Source organism: Oncorhynchus keta, chromosome 14 (assembly GCF_023373465.1).
Source record: "Oncorhynchus keta strain PuntledgeMale-10-30-2019 chromosome 14, Oket_V2, whole genome shotgun sequence".
NCBI lineage: Eukaryota > Metazoa > Chordata > Actinopteri > Salmoniformes > Salmonidae > Oncorhynchus > Oncorhynchus keta.
The window spans coordinates 5922890-5942400 of record NC_068434.1 but is presented as its reverse complement, the minus strand read 5'-3'; the positions used below and the strand labels follow the sequence as shown (position 1 = coordinate 5942400).

The 19511-nt window shown below is 45.1% G+C and overlaps 1 protein-coding gene and 1 long non-coding RNA gene across 2 annotated transcripts in view; one reads left to right on the top strand and one right to left on the bottom strand.

Moving 5' to 3' along the window:
• Positions 1-19511, bottom strand: part of LOC118371431 (sodium-dependent phosphate transporter 2-like) — a 160241-nt gene that overhangs the window by 32343 nt on the left and 108387 nt on the right. The window contains exon 8 of the mRNA XM_052460865.1: positions 2711-2953. Within this exon, the coding sequence (XP_052316825.1) occupies positions 2711-2953 (243 nt within the window). The remainder of the gene's footprint in view (positions 1-2710; positions 2954-19511) is intronic.
• On the top strand, positions 11446-19497 carry LOC127907140 (uncharacterized). The gene is made up of 4 exons (XR_008063405.1): positions 11446-11747; positions 11784-11949; positions 14934-15157; positions 18385-19497. It is a non-coding gene; the product is annotated as an uncharacterized LOC127907140 (long non-coding RNA).

Here is a 19511-nt window from a genome sequence, read left to right as displayed (position 1 = left end):
ACAGACAGGGGCAGGCAGGCAGGCAGACAGACAGACAGACAGACAGACAGACAGACAGACAGACAGACAGACAAGCTGGCAGACAGATGGACAGACAGACAGACAGACAGGGGCAGGCAGGCAGACAGACAGACAGACAAGCTGGCAGACAGACAGACAGACAGACAGACAGACAGACAAGCTGGCAGACAGACAGACAGACAGACAGACAGACAAGCTGGCAGACAGACAGACAGACAGACAGACAGACAGACAGACAGACAGACAGACAGACAGACAGACAGACAGACAGACAGACACCCACACAGACAGAGCTGGGCAAAATAGCCAAAAGCGAAACAAATGTTGCTATTTATAAGTTGCACCTCCGTCACTGGGTCGAGTCATGCCATCATTAGGAACATTCTCAAGCCACCCTCTCCGCCAGCGGCGTCACAGTAGCGCCCAAAATATGTGATAGATGGAGGCTATGACTGTTTTTGTCTAAACAACACTATAGTGGAATGAAAATATATAATGACATTGCTAAAATAGGCAAATGTTTGGTAGGAAACAACTTTGCCGCCATCATGTCGTCAAATGGATTGCAAATGCTGTCATTAGCTAGCAAAGTTAATCAACAATAGATAGCAATGCTAATGTTGACGTTACCTAGCTAAAAATTCATTTCAGTACATCATTTATATAGCTTGCTAGCTAGCTAGATGGCTGTGCTAGAAATTATATAATCATGCTAGGGCAATTGTTTCAATGCACCTTCTGAATGTGAAATTACAAGACAAAAAAGGACACTTACCTAAACTGTTCCTCTTTGTATTCCTCTTGGTTGTGAAGCTAGAGCAGCTTGCTAATCTCCTTTCCCAGAGGGGGGGACTTTCATAATCCTTCACATTAAACGACAACCACGGCAAGATTCTTCACTTGGTGATGAGGATTCTCGATACCATACCGTCTCGCCAACACAATAATGTGATGTGATTGTTAACGTAGCTAGAACGAGCTGTGGCTCAAAGCAGCCGTAAACATCTTCAATGAGAAATTCATTTTTTTTGCCATATACAGAGTTGAAATATCTAGCCACCACTTTGAATTGAATAACAATGCTTGCGAACTTCAGAGCTGTAAAGATTTGACAGGCAAGTACAAACGCATACTGGCCTGCACAGCCATGCCCTGACCCCTGACCTCAACCCCATTGAACACCTTTGGGATGAATTGGAACGCCGACTGCGAGCCAGGCCTAATCGCCCGACCTCACTAATGCTATTGTGCCTGAGTGGAAGCAAGTCCCCGCAGCAATGTTCCAACATCTAGAGGAAAGCCTTCCCAGAAGAGTGGAGGCTGTTATAGCAGCAATGTTACAACATCTAGTGGAAAGCCTTCCCAGAAGAGTGGAGGCTGTTATAGCAGCAATGTTCCAACATCTAGTGGAAAGCCTTCCCAGAAGAGTGGAGGCTGTTATAGCAGCAATGTTCCAACATCTAGTGGAAAGCCTTCCCAGAAGAGTGGAGGCTGTTATAGCAGCAATGTTCCAACATCTAGTGGAAAGCCTTCCCAGAAGAGTGGAGGCTGTTATAGCAGCAATGTTCCTACATCTAGTGGAAAGCCTTCCCAGAAGAGTGGAGGCTGTTATAGCAGCAATGTTCCAACATCTAGTGGAAAGCCTTCCCAGAAGAGTGGAGGCTGTTAATAGCAGCAATGTTCCAACATCTAGTGGAAAGCCTTCCCAGAAGAGTGGAGGCTGTTATAGCAGCAATGTTCCAACATCTAGTGGAAAGCCTTCCCAGAAGAGTGGAGGCTGTTATAGCAGCAATGTTTCAACATCTAGTGGAAAGCCTTCCCAGAAGAGTGGAGGCTGTTATAGCAGCAATGTTCCAACATCTAGTGGAAAGCCTTCCCATAAGAGTGGAGGCTGTTATAGCAGCAAAGGGGGACCAACTCCATATTAATCTGATGATTTTAGAATGAGATGTTCGAAGAGCAGGTGTCCACATACACTACCTTCCCAAAAGTATGTCAATATTTGAATTATTTATTTTATATAGTCCATTTTTACTCATCTTTATCAAGGTGTCAATCATTTCAAACCCCACTGTATGTACTTGTGTGTAATTACAGTATGTGTTGATATATAACCATATATGGGCATATAACACAAGAAGTAACATATGTACAGGTAACTGCCAGAATAAAGGAAACACTTCAGTAAATGAGGGATACAAATTATTTTGAAAGCAGGTGTTTTCACACAGGTGTGGTTCCGGAGTTAATTAACCAATTAAAACATCCCATCATGCTTAGGGTCATGTATAAAAATGGCCAGTTGACGATTATTTTGGCTATCATGGCTAGAAGAAGAGATCTCAGTGACTTTGAAAAGAGGGGTCTCAAATGTGCCTAGGGGGTTTAAAGGGTGTGTGTGTCTGTCAGTCACCAGATCTCAACCCAACTGAACACTTATGGGAGATTCTGGAGCTGCGCCTGAGACAGTGTTTTCCACCACTATCAACAAAACACCAAATTACGGAATGGCTCATGGAAGAATGGTGTCACATCCCTCCAATAGAGTTCCAGACACTTGTAGAAGCTATGCCTAAGCACGTTAAAGCTGTTCTGGCAGCTCGTGGTGGCCCTTTCTTAAGACCCTTTATGTTGGTGTTTCCTTTATTCTGGCAGTTACCTGTAGATGACCATTTATCATGGGACTGACCGTAGACACGTCCTTTGGGCAGGGCAGTGCCTCCGTTGGCCAGGCTGTTGAGCTCTACGGTGGACTCTCCTCTCCGTGACTCTCCTCCGGTACCACCCGTTAACGGCAGCACGGCGTCGTCTGTCCCCTTGGCGCCCGGTAGCTCCTTGAACACGGGAAGCTCCTCCTCTTCCTCCTCAGGGATCTGTTCTAAGGACTCGTCTGAGATCCTGGACAGAGCAGCTCGCTCCTTCTTTATTCGACCTGACCGGGGGGAGACAACACATTTACACACACACACACACACACTGTACACACATACCGTCGCAACTCATTAAAGAACAGCGACAAGGCTAATTTTTTCTGCCTGACCAGTGAGGAGACGGTGTCAGGATGATATGTACACAATAACAATAATAATAATAATATGAACAACAATAATATGTACTATTAACAATAATAAATAATACTATTTACAATAATAATATTATTAATATGAATACATAATACTGTTATTATATTATCAATAATAATAATAATAAAATTAATAAATAATAATAATACTATCAATAATAAAATAAAATAAATATTTAAAATAATATTAATAATAATAATATATAATAATAATGTTAATAATTATACATACTACTGTTAATAATGATAAATAATACTATTAACAATGATAAATAATACTATTAACAATAATACATAACACTATTTACAATAATAAATAATACTATTAACAATAATAAATAATACTATTAACAATAATACATAACACTATTAACCATAATAAATAATACTATTAACAATAATAAATAATACTATTAACAATAATACATAACACTATTTACAATAATAAATAATACTATTTACAATCATAAATAATACTATTTACAATAATAATACTATTAATATGAATACATAATACTGTTATTATATTATCAATAATAATAATAATAAAATGAATAAATAATAATAATACTATCAATAATAAAATAAAACAAATATTTAAAATAATATTAATAACAATAGTATATAATAATAATACTGTTAATAATAATAAATAATGTTAATAAGTATACATACTACTGTTAATAATGATAAATAATACTATCAATAATAATAATATCAATAATAATATAAATAATAATACTATTATTATTAATAATGATATTAATAATACCACTACTACTAATAATATCTATAATAATATTAATACTACTAGTAATAATACTATGAACAATAATTATAATAATACTAATACTGATAATAATAATAATAATAATAATACTACTAATAATACTATTGATAATACTATTGATAATGCTATTAATAATACTACTATTAATAATAATATATTCAACTCTCAAAGTGCTCTAAAGCAACAACATAAAACAAGCAATTAAAAACAACTTTAATCATCAAGGGTAGATGGGACGGTCAAGAGACTAAATGTTGAGAAAGTTCATGGCTTGATTGACATATACACTCTGGTATGATGATATGCACACACACACAGAAATATAGGTCTAGAAAATCAATGGACATTTGAGTCATTTAGCAGACACTATTATCCAGAGCCAATCACAGTTAGTTAGCTACCTTAAGATACTGTAGCTAGGTGGGACAACCACATCTCACTTAGTTAGCTACCTTAAGATACTGTAGCTAGGTGGGACAACCACATCTCACTTAGTTAGCTACCTTAAGATACTGTAGCTAGGTGGGACAACCACATCTCACTTAGTTAGCTACCTTAAGATACTGTAGCTAGGTGGGACAACCACATCTCAGTTAGTGCATTCATCTTAAGATAACTAGGTGAGACAACTACATATCACAGTTGGTTGCATTCATCTTAAGATAGCTAGATGGGACAAACACATATGCAACTTGTTTCAGGAAATTAGGCGTACAGTATGTCGCAAGTCACGACTTCGCAAGTTATTTGAACGTGTATTAATTTTTGTTATATCAAAATGCGTCTTTTTGGCAGAAATGCCTTCTGGAACATTTTAACTTGCATGTGCATCAATAACAAACTTGTATATACGTATAAAGTTGTTAATATTACAAGCCTAGATGCCACAGAAAAAGTCAGAAACCTTCGCGCCCATGATTGGCTGAGATAATTAATGGGCTGGACATGCAGAGAGATGAGTTTCGGATTGGTCTGCCGTGTAGCGTCTTCTGTCTATAAAATGAGCTGCTCGTTATGCGTAATCCTTTCTACTGCATCCCCCCCCCCACCCCCCGCCAAAACGTATAATGTTAGTCATGGAGAACTACAAATGTATTGCTACTGTTCTCAATAACATCGCTGCCCTGAAATTATCAGGCGCTATCGACAAAACGTCCGTGGGAAAAAGTTGTGATGGACTACTTCCACGAGGACGATTCTTATGGCATTGCAAGGTTCAGTGTGAACCAGAGTGACTTGACACAACGGGCCAAGTAAGCTGTACAAACAAAATGGAAGCGATACAGAACGTTTTATTTAATAAAAAGGGGTTGCAGTCTGTCGTGAAACGTTTATCCATGTATACTGGTAAGGGTCAAGCTTCAGTTTCAGATATTATACGTTTATGATTTTGTCAGAAAGCTGTTTTCATTGTAAGTCAATGCTTAATTGTTAGCTAGCTAGCTAATGTTAGGTGGCTGGCTCTCTAGCTAACAGTACGTGTATGATCTGTGGAGTACAATCTCAGAAAGCCAATTGCATTGCTAGTTATAGCCTAATGATAGCTAGTTAACACTGATCCTATTTGGTGACAATCTGTTCGTATTGCTAGGACTCTCAAATAAAATTGTATTAGTCACATGCACCGACTACAACAGGTGTAGACCTTACAGTGAAATGCTTACTTAAACAACAATGCAGTTCAAGATATAGAGTTAAGAAAATATTGTGGAGGTCTCCCGAGTGGCGCAGCTGTCTAAGGTACTGCATTGCAGCACTAACTGCATTACTACAGACCTAACAGCACTAACTGCGTTACTACAGACCCTGGTTCGATTCCAGACTATGTCGCAGCCGGCCACGCCCGGGAGGCCAATGAAGCGGTGCACAAATGGCCCAGTGTCGTCCGGGTCAGAAAGACCTGTAGAACATGCCTGACTCTCCTCACCAGTCATACAAGGAGAATGGTCTAATGCCTCCCATCAGAAAGACCTGTAGAACATGCCTGACTCTCCTCACCAGTCATACAAGGAGAATGGTCTAATGCCTCCCATCAGAAAGACCTGTAGAACATGCCTGACTCTCCTCACCAGTCATACAAGGAGAATGGTCTAATGCCTCCCATCAGAAAGACCTGTAGAACATGCCTGACTCTCCTCACCAGTCATACAAGGATGATGGTCTAATGCCTCATATCAGAAAGACCTGTAGAACATGCCTGACTCTCCTCACCAGTCATACAAGGAGAATGGTCTAATGCCTCATATCAGAAAGACCTGTAGAACACGCCCGACTCTCCTCACCAGTCATACCAGAAGAATGGTCTAATGCCTCCCATCAGAAAGACCTGTAGAACACACCTGACTCTGCTCCACCAGTCATACAAGGAGAATGGTCTAATGCCTCATATCAGAAAGACCTGTAGAACATGCCTGACTCTCCTCACCAGTCATACAAGGAGAATGGTCTAATGCCTCATATCAGAAAGACCTGTAGAACACGCCTGACTCTCCTCACCAGTCATACAAGGAGAATGGTCTAATGCCTCCCATCAGAAAGACCTGTAGAACATGCGTGACTCTCCTCACCAGTCATACAAGAAGAATGGTCTAATGCCTCATATCAGAAAGACCTGTAGAACACGCCTGACTCTCCTCACCAGTCATACAAGGAGAATGGTCTGATGCCTCCCATCAAAAAAGAGAGCTGGCCCGAGCAAGCACATGTTACACCTGAAGCACGAGGACCTGCAGCGAGTGGTGAACTTCATCAACAACTACACAGAGGATAATGCAATAGGTGTTACCAAAAAAATAAAGGGAACACTTAAACAACACAATGTAACAACACAATGTAACAACACAATGTAACTCCAAGTCAATCACACTTCTGTGAAATCAAACGGTCCACTTAGGAAGCAGCACTGATTGACAATACATTTCACATGCTGTTGTGCAAATGGAATAGACAGCAGGTGGAAATTATAGGCAATTAGCAAGACACCGCCAATAAAGGAGTGGTTCTGCAGGTGGTGACCACAGACCACTTCTCAGTTCCTATGCTTCCTGGCTGATGTTTTGGTCACTTTTGAATGCTGGCGGTGCTTTCACTCTAGTGGTAGCTTGAGTCGGAGTCTACAACCCACACACGTAGCTCAGGTAATGCAGCTCATCCAGGATGGCACATCAATGTGAGCTGTGGCAAGAAGGTTTGCTGTGTCTGTCAGCGTAGTGTCCACAGCATGGAGACGCTACCAGGAGACAGGCCAGTACATCAGGAGACGTGGAGGAGGCCGTAGGAGGGAAACAACCCAGCAGCAGGACCGCTACCTCCGCCTTGGTGCAAGGAGGAGCAGGAGGAGCACTGCCAGAGCCCTAAAAAATTACCTCCAGCAGGCCACAATTGTGCATGTGTCTGCCAGGTGAGAAACACGGTCAGAAACAGACTCCGTGAGGGTGGTATGAGGGCCCGACGTCCACAGGTGGGGGTTGAGCTTACAGCCCAAAACCATGCAGGACGTTTGGCATTTGCCAGAGAACACCAAGATTGGCAAATTCTCCACTGGCGCCCTGTGCTCTTCACAGATGAAAGCAGGTTCACACTGAGCACATGTGACAGACGTGACAGAGTCTGGAGACTCAAAGGAGAACGTTCTGCTGCCTGCAACATCCTCCAGCATGACCGGTTTGGCGGTGGGTCAGTCATGGTGTGGGGTGGCATTTCTTTGGGGGGCCGCACAGCCCTCCATGTGCTCACCAGAGGTAGCCTGACTGCCATTAGATACGAAGATGAGATCCTCAGACCCCTTGTGAGATCATATGCTGGTGCGGTGGGCCCTGGGTTCCTCCTAATGCAAGACAATGCTAGACCTCATGTGGCTGGAGTGTGTCAGCAGTTCCTGCAAGAGGAAGGCATTGATGCTATGGACTGGCCTGCCCGTTTCCCAGACCTGAATCCAATTAAGCACATCTGGGATATCATGTCTCGCTCCATCACAGACTGTCCACAGACTGTCTAGGAGTTGGTGGATGCATTAGTCCAGGTCTGGGAGGAGATCCCTCAGGAGACCCTCCGCCACCTCATTAGGAGCATGCCCAGGCGTTGTAGGGAGGTCATACAGGCACGTGAAGGACACACACACTACTGAGCCTCATTTTGTGTGATTTTGTTGTCAGCACATTCAACTATGTAAAGAAAAAAGTAGTTCATAAGAATATTTCATACATTCAGATCTAGGATGTGTTATTTTAGTGTTCCCTTTTTTTTTGAGCAGTGTATATATATACAGTACCAGTCAAACGTTTTCCATTATTTTTACTATTTTCTACATGGTTATAAAAAAAGTAGCCACCCTTTACCTTGACAACAGCTTTGCAAACTCTTGGCATTCTCTCAACCAGCTTCATGAGGTAGTCACCTGGAATGCATTTCAATTAACAGATGTGCCTTGTTAATTTGTGAAATGTCATTCCTTCTTAATGCGTTTGAGTCAATCAGTTGTGTTGTGACAAGGGAGGGGTGGTATACAAGGTAGGGGTTAAATTAAATGGCCTGCTACACGGGCCCAGAAGATATGATATGCATATAACTGGTTGATGTGGATAGAAAACACTCTAAAGTTTCCAAAACGGTTAAAACTGTGTCTGCGAGTATAACAGAACTGATTTAGAAGGCGAAAACCTGAGAAAAATGCATTCAGGAAGTAGTTTTTTTGGGGTTTTGTAGTTTTCTATATCCATTTCAGTATCCATTGACTTAGGATTCCATTTGCAGTTCCTATGCCTTCCACTAGATGTCAACAGTCTTTAGAAATCGTTTCAGGCTTGTATTCTTATAAATGAGGGAGTAAGACCAGTCTGAACGAGTGGACCCTAACGTGACGTAGCGTTTTTTCAGGCGCATGTGCATTTCTTGTTTATCTTTTATATTGACGACGTTATTGTCCGGTTGAAATATTATAGATCATTTAGGCTAAAAAAAACTACCTGAGGATTGAATATAAACATCATTTGACATGTTTCTATGAACTTTACGGATACAATTTGGATTTTTTTGTCAGATTGTTTTGACTGCGTTTGAGCCTGTGGATTACTGAAGAAAACACGCTAACAAAACTGAGGTTTTTGGATATAAAGAGACTTCATCGAACAAAAGGAACAATTATTGAGTAAATGAATGTCTTCTGAGTGCCACCATATGAAGATCATCAAAGGTAAGGGATTCATTTTATCTCTATTTCTGAGTTTTGTAACGCTTCTGCTTGGCTGGTTACTGTTTGTAATAATTTGTCAACTGGGCTATGTTCTGGGCTAGGTATGTTCTGGGCTAGGTATGTTCTGGGCTAGGTATGCTTTCGCCGAAAAAGCATTTTATAAATAGGACACTGTGGTTGGTTTTGTTTTCTGAATTTTTATAATGAGCATTTCTGTAATTGAATTTGGCGCTCTGCAATCTCACTGGATGTGAGAGGTTAAGTAAACAAATACGGAAGATGGTATTTTACCAAATAAGGTGAAGTCCATATTATGCCAAGAACATCTCAAATAAGCAAAAATAAATGACAGTCCATCATTACTTTAAGACATGAAGGTCAGTCACAAGGGAACATTTCAAGAACTTTGAAAGTTTCTTCAAGTGCAGTCGCAAAATCCATCAAGTGTTATGATGAAACTGGCTCTCATGAGGACCGCCACAGAAAAGGACGACCCAGAGTTACCTCTGCTGCAGAGGATAAGTTCATTAGAGTTAACTGGTTTTCATGAGGACCGCCACAAGAAAGGACGACCCAGAGTTACCTCTGCTGCAGAGGATAAGTTCATTAGAATTACCAGCCTCAGAAATTGCAGCCCAAATAAATGCTTCAGAGTTCAACTAACACAGATCTCAACATCCACTGTTCAGAGAAGACTGCGTGAATCAGGCCTTCATGGACTAATTGCTGCAAAGAAACCACTACTAAAGGACACCAATAATAAGAACAGACTTGCGTGGGCCAAGAAACACGAGCAATGGACATTAGACCGGTTGAAATCTGTCCTTCGGTCTGAAGAGTCCAAATTAGAGATGTTTGGTTCCAACCGCCGTGTCTTTGCGAGATACAGAGTAGGTGAACAAATTATCTCTGCATGTGTGGTTCCCACCGTGAAGCATGGAGGAGGAGGTGTGATGCACACTTAACCAGCATGGCTACCACAGCATTCTGCAGCGATACACCATCCCACCTGGTTTGCGCTTAGTGGGACTATGGTTTGTTTTTCAACAGGACAATGACTCAACACACCTCCAGGCTGTGTAAGAGCTATTTGACAAAGAGGGAGAGGGATGTGCTGCATCAGATGACCTGGCCTCCACAATATCCAACCTCAACCCAAATGAGATGGTTTGGGGTGAGTTGGACCGCAGAGTGAAGGAAAAGCAGTCAACACAGTGCTCAGCATATGTGGGAACTCTTTCAAGACTGTTGGAAAAGTATTCCAGGTGAAGCTGATTTGTTTAAAACCTTTTTGGTTACTACATGATTCCAGATGTGTTATTTCATAGTTTCGACGTCTTCACTATTATTCTACAATGTAGAAAATAAAAAAAATAAAAATTGAAAAAGTAGGTGTGTCCAAACTTGTGACTGGTACTCTGTATATGGGAAGAAGGCAAATGCTGTTCACTGAGCTGTAAAGTCAGACTGACAGGGGTGAGACAATTCATTTGAATGTATCTTCATGTTATTTTGTTGTTGTTTGCAGGTGCACTATCCTTCTGACCCTATGTAGCCAGGTCCATCTACTATCCTTCTGACCCTATGTAGCCAGGTCCATCTACTATCCTTCTGACTCTATGTAGCCAGGTCCATCTACTGTCCTTCTGACCCTATGTAGCCAGGTCCATCTACTATCCTTCTGACCCTATGTAGCCAGGTCCATCTACTATCCTTCTGACCCTATGTAGCCAGGTCCATCTACTATCCTTCTGACTCTATGTAGCCAGGTCCATCTACTATCCTTCTGACCCTATGTAGCCAGGTCCCATCTACTATCCTTCTGACCCAGGCCCATCTACTATCCTTCTGACCCAGGTCCATCTACTATCCTTCTGACCCTATGTAGCCAGGTCCCATCTACTATCCTTCTGACCCTATGTAGCCAGGTCCCATCTACTATCCTTCTGACCCTATGTAGCCAGGTCCATCTACTATCCTCCTGACCCTATGTAGCCAGGTCCATCTACTATCCTCCTGACCCTATGTAGCCAGGTCCATCTACTATCCTCCTGACCCTATGTAGCCAGGTCCCATCTACTATCCTTCTGACCCTATGTAGCCAGGTCCATCTACTATCCTTCTGACCCAGGTCCATCTACTATCCTTCTGACCCTATGTAGCCAGGTCCATCTACTATCCTTCTGACCCAGGTCCATCTACTATCCTTCTGACCCAGGTCCATCTACTATCCTTCTGACCCTATGTAGTCAGGTCCCATCTACTATCCTTCTGACCCAGGTCCCATCTACTATCCTTCTGACCCAGGTCCCATCTACTATCCTTCTGACTCTATGTAGCCAGGTCCATCTACTACCCTTCTGACCCTATGTAGCCAGGTCCCATCTACTATCCTTCTGACCCTATGTAGCCAGGTCCCATCTACTATCCTTCTGACCCTATGTAGCCAGGTCCCATCTACTATCCTTCTGACCCTATGTAGCCAGGTCCCATCTACTATCCTTCTGACCCTATGTAGCCAGGTCCATCTACTATCCTTCTGACCCTATGTAGCCAGGTCCCATCTACTATCCTTCTGACCCTATGTAGCCAGGTCCATCTACTATCCATCTGACCCTATGTAGCCAGGTCCATCTACTATCCATCTGACCCTATGTAGCCAGGTCCCATCTACTATCCTTCTGACCCTATGTAGCCAGGTCCATCTACTATCCTTCTGACCCTATGTAGCCAGGTCCATCTACTATCCTTCTGACCCTATGTAGCCAGGTCCATCTACTATCCTTCTGACCCTATGTAGTCAGGTCCATCTACTATCCTTCTGACCCAGGTCCATCTACTATCCTTCTGACCCTATGTAGCCAGGTCCCATCTACTATCCTTCTGACCCTATGTAGCCAGGTCCCATCTACTATCCTTCTGACCCTATGTAGCCAGGTCCCATCTACTATCCTTCTGACCCTATGTAGCCAGGTCCCATCTACTATCCTTCTGACCCTATGTAGCCAGGTCCATCTACTATCCTTCTGACCCTATGTAGCCAGGTCCCATCTACTATCCTTCTGACCCTATGTAGCCAGGTCCCATCTACTATCCTTCTGACCCTATGTAGTCAGGTCCATCTACTATCCATCTGACCCTATGTAGCCAGGTCCCATCTACTATCCCTCTGACCCAGGTCCATCTACTATCCATCTGACCCTATGTAGCCAGGTCCATCTACTATCCATCTGACCCTATGTAGCCAGGTCCATCTACTATCCATCTGACCCTATGTAGCCAGGTCCCATCTACTATCCTTCTGACCCTATGTAGCCAGGTCCATCTACTATCCTTCTGACCCTATGTAGCCAGGTCCATCTACTATCCTTCTGACCCTATGTAGCCAGGTCCCATCTACTATCCTTCTGACCCTATGTAGCCAGGTCCATCTACTATCCTTCTGACCCTATGTAGCCAGGTCCCATCTACTATCCTTCTGACCCAGGTCCATCTACTATCCTTCTGACCCTATGTAGCCAGGTCCCATCTACTATCCTTCTGACCCTATGTAGCCAGGTCCCATCTACTATCCTTCTGACCCTATGTAGCCAGGTCCCATCTACTATCCTTCTGACCCTATGTAGCCAGGTCCATCTACTATCTTCTGACCCTATGTAGCCAGGTCCATCTACTATCCTTCTGACCCTATGTAGCCAGGTCCCATCTACTATCCTTCTGACCCTATGTAGCCAGGTCCATCTACTATCTTCTGACCCTATGTAGCCAGGTCCATCTACTATCCTTCTGACCCTATGTAGCCAGGTCCCATCTACTATCCTTCTGACCCTATGGAGCCAGGTCCCATCTACTATCCTTCTGACCCAATGTAGCCAGGTCCCATCTACTATCCTTCTGACCCTATGTAGCCAGGTCCCATCTACTATCCTTCTGACCCTATGTAGCCAGGTCCCATCTACTATCCTTCTGACCCAGGTCCATCTACTATCCTTCTGACCCTATGTAGCCAGGTCCCATCTACTATCCTTCTGACCCTATGTAGCCAGGTCCCATCTACTATCCTTCTGACCCTATGTAGCCAGGTCCATCTACTATCCTTCTGACCCTATGTAGTCAGGTCCATCTACTGTCCTTCTGACCCTATGTAGCCAGGTCCCATCTACTATCCTTCTGACCCTATGTAGTCAGGTCCATCTACTGTCCTTCTGACCCTATGTAGCCAGGTCCCATCTACTATCCTTCTGACCCTATGTAGCCAGGTCCCATCTACTATCCTCCTGACCCTATGTAGCCAGGTCCCATCTACTATCCTTCTGACCCTATGTAGCCAGGTCCCATCTACTATCCTTCTGACCCTATGTAGCCAGGCCCATCTACTATCCTTCTGACCCTATGTAGCCAGGTCCATCTACTATCCTCCTGACCCTATGTAGCCAGGTCCCATCTACTATCCTCCTGACCCTATGTAGCCAGGCCCATCTACTATCCTTCTGACCCTATGTAGCCAGGTCCATCTACTATCCTCCTGACCCTATGTAGCCAGGTCCCATCTACTATCCTTCTGACCCTATGTAGCCAGGTCCCATCTACTATCTTCTGACCCTATGTAGCCAGGTCCCATCTACTATCCTTCTGACCCTATGTAGCCAGGTCCCATCTACTATCTTCTGACCCTATGTAGCCAGGTCCCATCTACTATCCTCCTGACCATATGTAGCCAGGTCCCATCTACTATCCTTCTGACCCTATGTCGCCAGGTCCCATCTACTATCCTTCTGACCCTATGTAGCCAGGTCCCATCTACTATCCTTCTGACCCTATGTAGCCAGGTCCATCTACTATCCTTCTGACCCAGGTCCATCTACTATCCTTCTGACCCAGGTCCCATCTACTATCCTTCTGACCCTATGTTGCCAGGTCCATCTACTATCCTTCTGACCCAGGTCCATCTACTATCCTTCTGACCCTATGTTGCCAGGTCCATCTACTATCCTTCTGACCCAGGTCCATCTACTATCCTTCTGACCCAGGTCCATCTACTATCCTTCTGACCCAGGTCCATCTACTATCCTTCTGACCCAGGTCCATCTACTATCCTTCTGACCCAGGTCCATCTACTATCCTTCTGACCCAGGTCCATCTACTATCCTTCTGACCCAAGTCCATCTACTATCCTTCTGACCCTATGCAGCCAGGTCCATCTACTATCCTTCTGACCCTATGTAGCCAGGTCCTATCTACTATCCTTCTGACCCTATGTAGCCAGGTCCCATCTACTATCCTTCTGACCCAGGTCCATCTACTATCCTTCTGACCCAGGTCCATCTACTATCCTCCTGACCCTATGTAGCCAGGTCCCATCTACTATCCTTCTGACCCTATGTAGCCAGGTCCATCTACTATCCTTCTGACCCTATGTAGCCAGGTCCATCTTACTATCCTTCTAACCCAGGTCCATCTACTATCCTTCTGACCCAGGTCCATCTACTATCCTTCTGACCCTATGCAGCCAGGTCCATCTTACTATCCTTCTAACCCAGGTCCATCTACTATCCTTCTGACCCAGGTCCATCTACTATCCTTCTGACCCTATGTAGCCAGGTCCCATCTACTATCCTTCTGACCCTATGTAGCCAGGTCCATCTACTATCTTTCTGACCCTATGTAGCCAGGTCCATCTACTATCCTTCTGACCCTATGTAGCCAGGTCCATCTACTATCCTTCTGACCCTATGTAGCCAGGTCCCATCTACTATCCTTCTGACCCTATGTAGCCAGGTCCATCTACTATCCTTCTGACCCTATGTAGCCAGGTCCCATCTACTATCCTTCTGACCCTATGTAGCCAGGTCCCATCTACTATCCTTCTGACCCAGGTCCCATCTACTATCCTTCTGACCCTATGTAGCCAGGTCCCATCTACTATCCTTCTGACCCTATGTAGCCAGGTCCATCTACTATCCTTCTGACCCTATGTAGCCAGGTCCCATCTACTATCCTTCTGACCCAGGTCCCATCTACTATCCTTCTGACCCTATGTAGCCAGGTCCCATCTACTATCCTTCTGACCCAGGTCCCATCTACTATCCTTCTGACCCAGGTCCATCTACTATCCTTCTGACCCAGGTCCATCTACTATCCTCCTGACCCAGGTCCATCTACTATCCTTCTGACCCAGGTCCATCTACTATCCTTCTGACCCTATGCAGCCAGGTCCCATCTACTATCCTTCTGACCCTATGTAGCCAGGTCCATCTACTATCCTTCTGACCCAGGTCCATCTACTATCCTTCTGACCCAGGTCCATCTACTATCCTTCTGACCCTATGCAGCCAGGTCCCATCTACTATCCTTCTGACCCAGGTCCATCTACTATCCTTCTGACCCAGGTCCATCTACTATCCTTCTGACCCAGGTCCATCTACTATCCTCCTGACCCAGGTCCATCTACTATCCTCCTGACCCTATGTTGCCAGGTCCCATCTACTATCCTTCTGACCCTATGTAGCCAGGTCCCATCTACTATCCTTCTGACCCTATGTTGCCAGGTCCATCTACTATCCTTCTGACCCTATGTAGCCAGGTCCCATCTACTATCCTTCTGACCCTATGTAGCCAGGTCCATCTACTATCCTTCTGACCCTATGTAGCCAGGTCCATCTACTATCCTTCTGACCCAGGTCCATCTACTATCCTTCTGACCCTATGTAGCCAGGTCCATCTACTATCCTTCTGACCCTATGTTGCCAGGTCCCATCTACTATCCTTCTGACCCTATGTAGCCTGGTCCCATCTACTATCCTTCTGACCCAGGTCCATCTACTATCCTTCTGACCCTATGTAGCCAGGTCCCATCTACTATCCTCCTGACCCTATGTAGCCAGGTCCCATCTACTATCCTTCTGACCCTATGTAGCCAGGTCCATCTACTATCCTTCTGACCCTATGTAGCCAGGTCCATCTACTATCCTTCTGACTCTATGTAGCCAGGTCCCATCTACTATCTTCCTGACCCTATGTTGCCAGGTCCATCTACTATCCTCCTGACCCAGGTCCATCTACTATCCTCCTGACCTTATGTAGCCAGGTCCATCTACTATCCTCCTGACCTTATGTAGCCAGGTCCATCTACTATCCTCCTGACCCTATGTTGCCAGGTCCATCTACTATCCTCCTGACCCTATGTAGCCAGGTCCATCTACTATCCTCCTGACCCTATGTAGCCAGGTCCCATCTACTATCCTCCTGACCCTATGTTGCCAGGTCCATCTACTATCCTTCTGACCCTATGTTGCCAGGTCCATCTACTATCCTCCTGACCCTATGTTGCCAGGTCCATCTACTATCCTCCTGACCCTATGTAGCCAGGTCCCATCTACTATCCTCCTGACCCTATGTAGCCAGGTCCATCTACTATCCTTCTGACCCTATGTAGCCAGGTCCCATCTACTATCCTTCTGACCCTATGTAGCCAGGTCCATCTACTATCCTTCTGACCCTATGTAGCCAGGTCCCATCTACTATCCTCCTGACCCTATGTTGCCAGGTCCCATCTACTATCCTTCTGACCCTATGTAGCCAGGTCCCATCTACTATCCTTCTGACCCAGGTCCATCTACTATCCTTCTGACCCTATGTAGCCAGGTCCCATCTACTATCCTTCTGACCCTATGTAGCCAGGTCCATCTACTATCCTTCTGACCCTATGTAGCCAGGTCCATCTACTATCCTTCTGACCCTATGTTGCCAGGTCCATCTACTATCCTCCTGACCCAGGTCCATCTACTATCCTCCTGACCCTATGTAGCCAGGTCCATCTACTATCCTCCTGACCCTATGTTGCCAGGTCCATCTACTATCCTCCTGACCCAGGTCCATCTACTATCCTCCTGACCCTATGTAGCCAGGTCCATCTACTATCCTCCTGACCCTATGTTGCCAGGTCCATCTACTATCCTTCTGACCCTATGTAGCCAGGTCCATCTACTATCCTTCTGACCCTATGTTGCCAGGTCCATCTACTATCCTTCTGACCCTATGTAGCCAGGTCCATCTACTATCCTTCTGACCCTATGTTGCCAGGTCCATCTACTATCCTCCTGACCCTATGTAGCCAGGTCCCATCTACTATCCTTCTGACCCAGGTCCATCTACTATCCTTCTGACCCTATGTTGCCAGGTCCATCTACTATCCTTCTGACCCAGGTCCATCTACTATCCTTCTGACCCAGGTCCATCTACTATCCTTCTGACCCAGGTCCATCTACTATCCTTCTGACCCAGGTCCATCTACTATCCTTCTGACCCAGGTCCATCTACTATCCTTCTGACCCAGGTCCATCTACTATCCTTCTGACCCAAGTCCATCTACTATCCTTCTGACCCTATGCAGCCAGGTCCATCTACTATCCTTCTGACCCTATGTAGCCAGGTCCCATCTACTATCCTTCTGACCCTATGTAGCCAGGTCCCATCTACTATCCTTCTGACCCAGGTCCATCTACTATCCTTCTGACCCAGGTCCATCTACTATCCTCCTGACCCTATGTAGCCAGGTCCCATCTACTATCCTTCTGACCCTATGTAGCCAGGTCCATCTACTATCCTTCTGACCCTATGTAGCCAGGTCCATCTTACTATCCTTCTAACCCAGGTCCATCTACTATCCTTCTGACCCAGGTCCATCTACTATCCTTCTGACCCTATGCAGCCAGGTCCATCTTACTATCCTTCTAACCCAGGTCCATCTACTATCCTTCTGACCCAGGTCCATCTACTATCCTTCTGACCCTATGTAGCCAGGTCCCATCTACTATCCTTCTGACCCTATGTAGCCAGGTCCATCTACTATCTTTCTGACCCTATGTAGCCAGGTCCATCTACTATCCTTCTGACCCTATGTAGCCAGGTCCATCTACTATCCTTCTGACCCTATGTAGCCAGGTCCCATCTACTATCCTTCTGACCCTATGTAGCCAGGTCCATCTACTATCCTTCTGACCCTATGTAGCCAGGTCCCATCTACTATCCTTCTGACCCTATGTAGCCAGGTCCCATCTACTATCCTTCTGACCCTATGTAGCCAGGTCCCATCTACTATCCTTCTGACCCTATGTAGCCAGGTCCATCTACTATCCATCTGACCCTATGTAGCCAGGTCCATCTACTATCCTTCTGACCCTATGTAGCCAGGTCCCATCTACTATCCTTCTGACCCTATGTTGCCAGGTCCCATCTACTATCCTTCTGACCCTATGTAGCCAGGTCCCATCTACTATCCTTCTGACCCTATGTAGCCAGGTCCCATCTACTATCCTTCTGACCCTATGTAGCCAGGTCCATCTACTATCCTTCTGACCCTATGTAGCCAGGTCCCATCTACTATCCTTCTGACCCAGGTCCCATCTACTATCCTTCTGACCCTATGTAGCCAGGTCCCATCTACTATCCTTCTGACCCAGGTCCCATCTACTATCCTTCTGACCCAGGTCCATCTACTATCCTTCTGACCCAGGTCCATCTACTATCCTCCTGACCCAGGTCCATCTACTATCCTTCTGACCCAGGTCCATCTACTATCCTTCTGACCCTATGCAGCCAGGTCCCATCTACTATCCTTCTGACCCTATGTAGCCAGGTCCATCTACTATCCTTCTGACCCAGGTCCATCTACTATCCTTCTGACCCAGGTCCATCTACTATCCTTCTGACCCTATGCAGCCAGGTCCCATCTACTATCCTTCTGACCCAGGTCCATCTACTATCCTTCTGACCCAGGTCCATCTACTATCCTTCTGACCCAGGTCCATCTACTATCCTCCTGACCCAGGTCCATCTACTATCCTCCTGACCCTATGTTGCCAGGTCCCATCTACTATCCTTCTGACCCTATGTAGCCAGGTCCCATCTACTATCCTTCTGACCCTATGTTGCCAGGTCCATCTACTATCCTTCTGACCCTATGTAGCCAGGTCCCATCTACTATCCTTCTGACCCTATGTAGCCAGGTCCATCTACTATCCTTCTGACCCTATGTAGCCAGGTCCATCTACTATCCTTCTGACCCAGGTCCATCTACTATCCTTCTGACCCTATGTAGCCAGGTCCATCTACTATCCTTCTGACCCTATGTTGCCAGGTCCCATCTACTATCCTTCTGACCCTATGTAGCCAGGTCCCATCTACTATCCTTCTGACCCAGGTCCATCTACTATCCTTCTGACCCTATGTAGCCAGGTCCCATCTACTATCCTCCTGACCCTATGTAGCCAGGTCCCATCTACTATCCTTCTGACCCTATGTAGCCAGGTCCATCTACTATCCTTCTGACCCTATGTAGCCAGGTCCATCTACTATCCTTCTGACCCTATGTAGCCAGGTCCATCTACTATCCTTCTGACTCTATGTAGCCAGGTCCCATCTACTAT